The sequence below is a fragment of the Panthera onca genome, chromosome E1 (assembly GCF_046562875.1).
Source record: "Panthera onca isolate mPanOnc1 chromosome E1, mPanOnc1 haplotype 2, whole genome shotgun sequence".
Classification (NCBI taxonomy): Eukaryota; Metazoa; Chordata; class Mammalia; order Carnivora; family Felidae; genus Panthera; species Panthera onca.
In genome coordinates, this window is record NC_138352.1 from 49,170,857 (window position 1) to 49,180,657 (window position 9,801).

General features: G+C 42.7%; 1 protein-coding gene across 1 annotated transcript; it reads right to left on the reverse strand.

Moving 5' to 3' along the window:
• Nucleotides 1-6,924: 6,924 nt before the first annotated feature.
• KIF2B (kinesin family member 2B) lies at nucleotides 6,925-9,232 on the reverse strand. Its single transcript, XM_060646445.3, has one exon. It carries the CDS (start codon nucleotides 9,100-9,102, stop codon nucleotides 7,036-7,038), a length of 2,067 nt encoding a protein of 688 aa, XP_060502428.1. The 5' UTR covers nucleotides 9,103-9,232; the 3' UTR covers nucleotides 6,925-7,035.
• Between the last annotated feature and the right edge of the window lie 569 nt (nucleotides 9,233-9,801).

Genomic DNA, 9,801 nt, shown 5'->3' on the forward strand with positions numbered 1-9,801 from the left:
ACATACTAGACACTGTGTTTCTGCTACTTGATATTTTAAATCAGTAATCGAACTTCAAAGAAAAGATAACTCACTTATTCATTGAACCAACACATAAATATTTATCTAGGACTCTCATACCGTTTTATTATGTAGATCGTTGAAAATAATTTCCCTGAGAAAAAGTAATAGAATGATCCTGTAAAACGTTACTACCATAGATTAACTGTGGGAAGGAGGATTTGAAATTATGAAACCTTAAGTTCAGTATCTTAAAAGCAGTTTTATTAATTGCAAGATTATGCAGCAATTCAAAATAAGTTTGTCCACTACAGGAATGTAGAAAAGCTCCTTTAATTAACAGATGCAAGCTTGTAATTAGCGTGTCAACTTTCTGTGTGCCAATGGATGTTTCCAAAGTACTGAGAGTATTTTATTTTTCTCACTTTAGGAGCTCTGCCATTTTCCAAACAATCTTGTTAAGGCATTAATTTACTTTACAACCCTCCTCTTTAACTTCAGGACATCTGTTTGAACAGCCAGCAAGTCTCTTTTTAGTGGACCCCAATTAATTTTCTGAGGTTTTTTTTTTTTTCATTTACATAATGTCTTGTTTTCTGATGTTCATGTTCAATTCTATGCTACATGTTTTGAGATCATTTCAAGGACCACATGTATTCTCAGGAAAAAATTAGCAATGGTGGAGACATTAATGTGTACTTGTTAAGGAATAATGGCAACTCAGTAGAGGCCAATACACTAAAACCAGTTAGCAAGACTGCAATTTGTGTTTTTTTGTTTGTTTTTTGTTTTTTAGTTTTTGTTTTGTTTGTTTTGTCTTTTGTTTTACTAAAGGAGAGCTTTTGTGTTCTACAGATGTGAATGTAACAATCCAGGGGAAAATATCTAACTATATAAGTAAAACTGTGTGTGTATATATACACATACATAAATAAGTTTGTTTACACAGCTGTTGCTAAGGAAGGTTAAGATCTGTGGATGAATTGCACTCAGGAATTTCTTCCATTTTCCCTTAATTTCTTTTTTTTTTTAAATTTTTTGGCGTTTACTCATTTTTTTGAGAGACAGAGAGTGAGTAGGGGAGGGGCAGAGACACACACACACACACAGAATCCGAAGCAGGCTCCAGGCTCTGAGCTGTCAGCACAGAGCCCGATGCGGGTCGAACTCACGAACCAAGAGATCATGACCTGAGCCTAAGATGGCCACTTAACCAACTGAGCCATCCAGGCACGCCCCCTTAATTTCCAAACCTACAATGAGTAAGCAAAAAACCAGATAAAAGCTCATTAATAATTAACATATATCTCTCTAGGTGGCAAACGACAAACTCAACATTGTCCTGTATCCACTTTCCAACAATGGGTGCCATTAGTTACCTATCTTGATATGCGGCTCTCCCTTACTTGCTAAGTTTCAACATAGAATGGAAATTTACATTTGGTTGAGATTGATTAGAACTTATTGTAAGAAATGCTGTTAAAAATATGTAGTTTGTCTACAATGTCATGTATAAAATGCATAATTATTTATGTCATCAAATATAGTGTCATCAAGATAGAATAACAAGCTATCCTACCAAGGGCACAGTAAAGTTGAATACAATAATGAAAGGACAAAGCAGGACAAAAAGGGTCAAAATTGCAGAGAGCCACAAGGACAGAAAGTACATTAGTGACTGCCTGGGGCTGGGGATATGGGAATTAAGGGGTGATGCATGAGGGGTACAAGGTTTCTTTTGGCAGTGATGAAATGTTTGAAATTTGTGGTAAGGGATGCATAACTCTGTGAATAGACTAAAAGCCAAAGCTATAAAAAAAAAAAATCACAAAGACAACTACATTGAGATAGCCATTACATTCACTGCTGCTGTCTTTTCCCCTTGAGGCATTTGCTGATTCTTGAATTAAAACAGTAAGACCAAATGAGTGTTAGCCAAGTAAATATTGCTGCAGCCTCACAGGGACCAAGTCTCATAGGAGGCTGAGATGGAAGTTCAGGCCTACAAGCCAACAGGAATGATTTTGGAGAAAAGGGGAGCATAGAGGAATGAGACATACACTTCCTGTGCAAATTCTCCTTCAGCTATTTGCTGAATCCAAAGCTGTGCATACATAGATCAATATTCAAAAGGGAAAAACAGAAAACAGTTGAAAAGTGACGTAAAAACTCAGTAGATAATTTAGCAAGCTCATAGTTTTCGGAAGGCAAGTTTCCATGATGGTGAATTTCAGTGAAGATGTGATGCATGCTATCCTCTAAATTTAAGGGCAAATCAGAACTATGGATCAATGTGGCATGCCCTTACTCTATGTAGATAAATCAGTATGTAGGGGAAATTTATAATATTAAAAGCCCAAAAAAAGCTGACACATTAATGGTCTAAGTATTGAGCTCAAAAAGGTGAAAAAAAGTGGAAATTATACAAAGGAGGAAAAATGGAATCAACAAAATGGAAAGATATAACAGTAGAGAAAATAAAGTGGCCAGAAGTTGTTCCTTTGAAAAGACTGATATAACTTATAAATATATGACAAGTCTGACTAAGAAAAAAAAAGGTACAATATCAGGAATGAAAAATTTGGAACCAATAATATGACCATTAAAGATAATGAGTATACTATAGTTCTATGATAATAAATTAATACAACCTATTAAAACTGTGTAAGAAAAAATACTAAATCTAAATCATATTCTATCCACTAAATACATTGAATCAGTAAAGTCTTCCCCTAAAGAGAACTCTGGGTGAGATAAGACTCATAGGGTGAGCAAGATGGGAGAATAGAAAGTCCCCAGCTCCTGTGCTTTTATTTTCTTTTTTAATGTTTTATTTATTTTTGAGAGAGAGAGAGAGAGAGAGAACAAGTGGGGCAGGGGCAGAGAGAGAGGGAGACACAGAATTTGAAGCAGGCTCCAGGCTCTGAGCTGTCAGCACAGAGCCTAATAAGGGGCCCGAACCCACGAACCATGAGATCATGACCTGAGCTGCAGTCAGATGTTTAGCCTTCTGAGCCACCCAGGCGTTCCTGTCCTTTTCAATAAACAGCGATATATCAGCCATCCACAGACAAAAAATGCCTTTTTGGGGAACTTTGGGATCCAGGTCAGAAGTTATGAAATTTCAGTGAAACCTATGACTGAGGAGAGTTGCTTTGAGAAGGCGAGGCCATGTCTTCATGGCAGATTTGCCAAACGTGGTCCCAGATGAAGACCCAAGGGCATCTCATACCCTATGCATGGAGTCTCAGTTGGCTCTGGTCCTGCAACTAACTCCTTCTGCTGCTGCCTTGGAGGCAGATGAGCAGGCACTGGCTCCAGTCAGAGCCCAGACCATGAGTTTTAGAAGACAACTAAAGAAAATACTTTCATGATTTGGGGTAGAGACTTCCTAAATAGGGCTTAACCATTAAATTTTAAAAATTGACAAATTGAACATTAAATCTATAAGCTTCTGATCATTAAAAAATGTCATTAAGAGGGTGAATTGGCATTCCTCAGACTGGTAGAAGATATTTCCAATGCATATATCTAAAGAAGAATTTGCATCCAGAATGCATATATTGAACAGGAGACAATGGCTAAATAGCCAGTAAACATACATAAAGATATTCAACTTTAATTATCAGGGGGGAAAAAAAACGTAAGGAGATACATTTCCATACAAGTCAGATAGTATAAAATTCGAATTTTATAAAATAACAGTACTAAGTGCAGGCAAGCATATGGAGGACCCATCATTCTTATAAGATGCTGGTGGTTGTGTAACACTGGTCCAAGTTCTTTGGAAAACTCCTTGGCATGACCTATGTTTTATTTATTTATTTATTTATTTATTTATTTATTTATTTATTTTTAAACTTTTTTTAATGTTTTTATTATTTTTGAGAGACACAGGGAGGCAGAACATGAGCAGGGGAGGGGCAGAGAGCGAGGGAGACACCGCATCCAAAGCAGACTCCAGGCTCTGAGCTGTGAGCACAGAGCCCAATGCGGGGCTCGAACTCACAAACCACTAGATCATGACCTGAGCTGAAGTTGGACGCTTAACTGACTGAGCTACCCAGGCGCATGACCTATTATGCTGAATACACACATACTATGGATCCAAGAATTCCGTTCCAAGGCATACTTCACATGTAAATGTGCACCAAACGACATGTGTAAGAATGTTCATAGCATCATTAGTAATGGTTTAAAACAGAAACAACTCAATTTCCCATCAAGAGTAAAATTTGTAAATTATGAGGTATTTTTGCAGTGAAACAATGTAGAACAATGTAAAAAGGCCGGTCATAGATAATTGAAATAAGAGATGCAAGAGGATCTAGTTTATGAGCCCATAAATATGGGGGGGGGGGGAAGGCAAACTTATATTTGATGATTTTTGTCAGAAGAATCCTTATCTTTGGTGCAGGGTAGTACAGAGTGAAATGAGGCAGGAATGACGTTTCTGGGACATTATGTTCTATAAGTGGTGTTGATATAGTGGTGTTCACTTTGTAAACTTTCATGGAGCCACATAGATAAGATTTGTGCACTCCACTGTATGTTACATGTCATTGAAAAAATGGATGTTATTGATATCAGGTGCTGAAACTCCCAGTAGGCTCCCCAAACTTGTGTTGCAGGAGTGGTGGTGGGGGGAGGGGTGGGGTGGAGTTGAAGATGATAGTAGAAAAAGGACAATGACAACAACAAGAACAATGATAGGCACTAGTCACTGGCATAAAAGATGGGGACAGGGAGGGAGAAAATAAAGCCACCCTCCAATCTTTTGAAGTAGGTGCTATAATTACCCTGGTTCATATAAAAGAAAGAAGTTCAGTGGGACTAAGTGACTTGCCAAAATTGACAGATATTTATATAATAAAACTGAAACTGGAACCCAGGCCAGATGCTTAACTCCATACTTTTTCATTGCATACAAAAATAATTTATGTTAAAAAAAAAATCTCATTTTGAAGGAAAGCTCATCTAGTACTAAACTAGGACAGGCCTCCAAAGTTTTATTTGGTTTAACAATAGTATAGAGACTCCTGGGTGTCTCAGTCCGTTAAGCATTTGACTTTATCTCAGGTCATGATCTCGCATCCCTGAGTTTGAGCCCTGCATTGGGCTCTGTACTGACAGCTCAGAACCTGGAACCTGCTTCCGATCCTCTGTCTCCCTCTCTCTCTCTGTCCCTCCCCCACTCATGCTCTGTCTCTCTCTGTCTCTCAAAAATGAATAAATGTTAAAAAATTTTTTTAAATAGTATACAACTCCACCCCTGCAGATAAAGCAGCAGAGGAGAAAATTATTTAAAGACCATAATATTGCCTCATTACTGAAGACCAGATGTTCCTGATGACTCTAATTGTTTTATACTGATAGTTTTTTGCTCGGACATTACTATTTTACTCTATAGTAGTTTTGTGTCAGTTTTCCCTAGTGCCAGTGAAGTCTTTGCAACTTAAGAGGAAAAATTTTGAAAACAGTAAGTCATGTCTGCCAAAGGTAGTAACAGAATTTGGACACTCATTTTCTGTCCCCAAGTTTCCCCAGCCTACCAGGCACTCTCTTTGCAAATCATCCCAATTTATTCTTTAAAAAAGGAGTTCGGGGGCACCTAGGTGGCTCAGTCGGTTAAGCATCTGACTCTTGGTTTCACCTCAGGTCATGATTATGGTTCGTGAGTTCAAGCCCTGCGTTGGACTCTGAGCTGACAGTGCGGAACCTCCTTGGAATTCTCTCTCTCTCTCTCTCTCTCTCTCTCTCTCTCTCTCCCACCCTCTTCCTCTCCCCTGCCTGCTCTCTATCTCTCTCTCTGTCAAAATAAATAAAAATAAACTTTAAAAAATTTAAAGAAAAGAATGTGGAACTGGGAGACTTGGAAGCAAAAGATCCTTAATGATTTTATTATAGCATTTTATAGATATGTTTGCTGAAGGTAGATATGTATTAGAGTACTTATTATATTTATATTTGCAGATTAGTTTCTATCTCTTTTAATTTTTTTCCCAAAAGGATGGACTTAGTGATCACTGAATCAGGAATTCTTTTCCTTATTCAGTTGATTTAAGGCCTTGGCATCTCCCACATTACCTGTGAGGCCTTCATGGGATGTTTCCTGTTTCAGGCCAGAACCTTTATACCACTTTGTTGACTTGCTGCTTACCCTAATTTGATGGAGGAAAGCTTTTTATGTGAATTATGTAGGCACACAATTTGGCAAAGAGTAAGAGGAAAAAAAGCTTAAAGACACCATAGTCAACAAAGCCAATGCTAAACACACACACACACACACACACACACACACACACACACACTTTATTTTATCACTCTCAGGAAGCACAGTACTTTGCAACTTCAACTCAAAGATTGAAAATAAAAATCTCTCTCACGCAGAGTCACTTAAAGAAAATCCCTCCCTTTCCCACTCCCCATTATGACTAGAGCTTAGAAATCATTTGAATCTACACATCAGTGCAACAGAAAGAGATTCATGAGTCGATATCATTAGATTTACCCCATTGTGTACCCCTTGGTGTGTTCCAATTCTACTCCCTTTAATCTACAATGGGATGCCTTCCCAGTCAGCCATTTAGGGTATCTGGTTTCATCACAGCTAGGCTCTTTCTACAGCAGGGCCTCCCAGGCCTCCCTGGACCTATTGATATTTTCAACCAGATAATTATTTGTTATGGGAGGCTGTCTGGTACATCGTAGGATGTTTAATAGCGACCCCGGCCTTCTACTCACTCTATGCCAGTATCACTACCCTGCCTCAAACTCAGTTTTGACAACTGAAAATGTTTCCAGACATTGCCAAATGTCCCTGGGGAGGCAAGTGGTTCCTAGTTGAACTCCAACATCCCACAAAATGTAAACGAGTCACAGAAATACAGAGGAAGAGGAAAGAGGACATATCTGACAAGCATATTTTAAGATGTTTTAAGCCTTCCAGGAGGATCTTTATATCTAGATAATTTAGACATTTTTTCTTTTATAAGAGAGGTAGGGGCCACAGCAGTGTATCCATCGTTTCAGATCTTATCTCTTGCCATTACTTTGCAGATCTGACCTCTTGCCATTGGCTCCACTACACTGGGTCTTCTTTTGGAGGTCAGCTTGTAATAATTTCAGTTTCTTTTGGATCTCAGTCAGAATACCTATTTTCTGATCCAAAATGGACAATAACTGGGCAATGCAAAAATCAACATCATAGTTTACCCCACCAGCTGTCTCCTGGATGTTGGTCCCTGGCGGTTGTCTTGATTCCCTCCACGAAGTCCTTGTATCCTCCCCTAATGGAGTGAACAGTGTTTCAGTGTGCTTAGCCTGTTCTTCCTCCTCACTCTGGATACAAGGTATTTTAATGACTCCATCCCTTTGAAGGGATGTTTTTGAATTTCTAACGTGAGTCTCCAACATCCTTGGCACCTCAGGTCCAACCGGATAGAAACAAAGATGGTGGGGCCTTAAATCCAGAGTTAATTCTTTTACTCTGTTTGCATATCTTAAAGTGTTGAGGGTGTTTTCACAAGAGGCCATCCCTGGAGAGATAGTAGCAATCATACAAGTGGAGGAGTTCTGGCCTATGAAGGAGTCCCGAAGCACCTGCGTGAGTTTGCTGGCTCTGAACGGGGTATGGGACTTGTTCTGACCCAAAGCCCGGATGCATTCTTTGAGCGCCAGGAGACTTTTATTAATCTCCGCCCCTTCCAGCTGCCGTTTCCGGTTGGCTTTGGCAGTATCCGCTCCCCTTTCGTTCCCAGCCAAGTCAACGAGGGAAAACTTGCCATGCAGTTTCCCTCCTGACTTTAGGATGATCTGGAACACCGCATGGCTCCTGGAAGAGTGGGCATTGACTGATGTCTGTCCCGAAGTCCGGCAGCTGTTCCCTAGCTCCACGAGGTTCAGCACGTCCTCCACACAACATACCTCCTGCTCCTGAAGTCCGACCACCTGGACTTGCTGATTGCCATCCTCAAGGACTTGCAGCTTCTTCTTCAAGTTTAACAGATCATACACCTTGCCCCCATAAATCTCAAAAAATGTCCCGTAGACTTTGAGGCCCAGCTTCTCATAAGCTGCAGTTTGGAGCAGGAGGAAGACATCCCGCGCCACCAGGGCATAAATGCCTTTGGAACAATCCTGGTCCCTTCCCGAAAAGGCCCCGCCCATGGTGTGCGTTTTCCCACTGCCTGTCTGCCCATAGGCAAAGCAGGTGGCCATGCCCTTGCGGAAGATGGACTCCACCAGCGGCTGGGCGGTGAACTGGTACACTAACTCGTTGGAGGCGGTGTCATCGAAGGCATGGTCGAAGCAGAAGGTCTGGTTCTCCAGGTAGCGAGTGAGGTCCACCTTTTGCTTGGACTCATGCACCATGACCACGTTGTCCGAGGGGATGGTGATGATGTCCAGGTCCTTCATGGTGGTCTCTCGCTGGTTGAGAGGACGCTTCCGCACGCAGACGCAGATCCGATGGTCTTCCCGGGGCTCCAGGCTGGATACCTTGCTGCCGTCCAGATGCCTGCGGTACTCTTCGATCATGTGCATGATCTCGTAGTTGGGGTTTCCCGTGTTGACATTGAGGGCGCGTTGGGCTCGGATCTGTAGCTGCAGCCGCCTGCGCTTCTCCCGCTGCTTTTGTAGCTTCTCGATTTCCTGTAGGCAGGGAGACTTTTTCCGCTTCATCAGGCAGGGATTGCTGGGGACTCTCAGAGCCGGGCTGTCCCCTGAGGGCGTTTCGTTTTTCTGGGGGATGGTCGCAATCCACCTCGTGGCCGTGCACTGGTCCCCGATGGCCGAAGGGGGCGCTAGAGACAAGGGCAGCAGTGAGGACGGCGTGGGGTGCTGAGCGGAGGCCAGCGCGGGATTCAGCAGGAATATGGTCTCCAGGTCAACCTTCTTGCCCTTCTTGACTCCCTTTTCGACCCACTCCACCGTGACCCAAGCGTTTTCTCTTTTGATCTCTGTGACCACAGCGAGGTGGATGCGCCCGTCACTGCGCTGGATCGCCACGCAGATGCCCACTTGGACGTCTCCCGCCTGCGGCATCAAGGGTTTCAAGTTTGTGAGACGAGGGGCGACGGGGAGGCATAACTGGCTGGCCATGGTGAAGGATAGAGGTGTCAGGGCTCGCCTTTGGGGGGCCCTTGGGGTTGGAGCGGCAGGACCTGAGCCCAGGCCAGCCTGAAGCGCCCGGAGCACTGACGCACCTGTGGTTTTCACCTGCCTTTGTGAGTGGAGCACTAGGGCGCTTCCTGGGGCCACTGGCGTCACAAAGGGTTGGAGACAAGAGGCAGCAGAGCCTAGGGCCTCTAGATGAAAGCTGGGGGTGGGAGGGGCGGTGGCGGTGGAGGGCGCGCTGGTGATTCTAGGTGCAGAAACAATAGAAAAAAATGTTCTCTTACCGCTGAGGACATAGGGATCGGAGTTGGGAGTGGGCTAAGAGTTCTATGGACGCTTGAGCCTAAGCTTTAGGAACGTCCCTTCTCCCCTGCAGCCCCAAAGCTAAGGGCTTCGGTTTGAGAACCAGTGAACGTTCCCTTCAACTTCAACTCTCCAGTGATCAGCGGGGACAAGTGAAGGCAGAGCCTGCTGCAGATCAAGGGCTTCTAAGGACAGGATCCCGGAGAAAGGCCCTCAAACCTGCCATCCTTCTTCGCTCCTGCACCCCCTTCGAAACTCATTGGCCGCCACAATTTATAGTCGTCTTTAATGGGATTTCTCATTACAAAATCAAAATGAGTTCCATGTAGTGCGTTCTTGTGGTAGTTTGCTAATAGGGCATTTCCTTAGGCGCATCTGGGT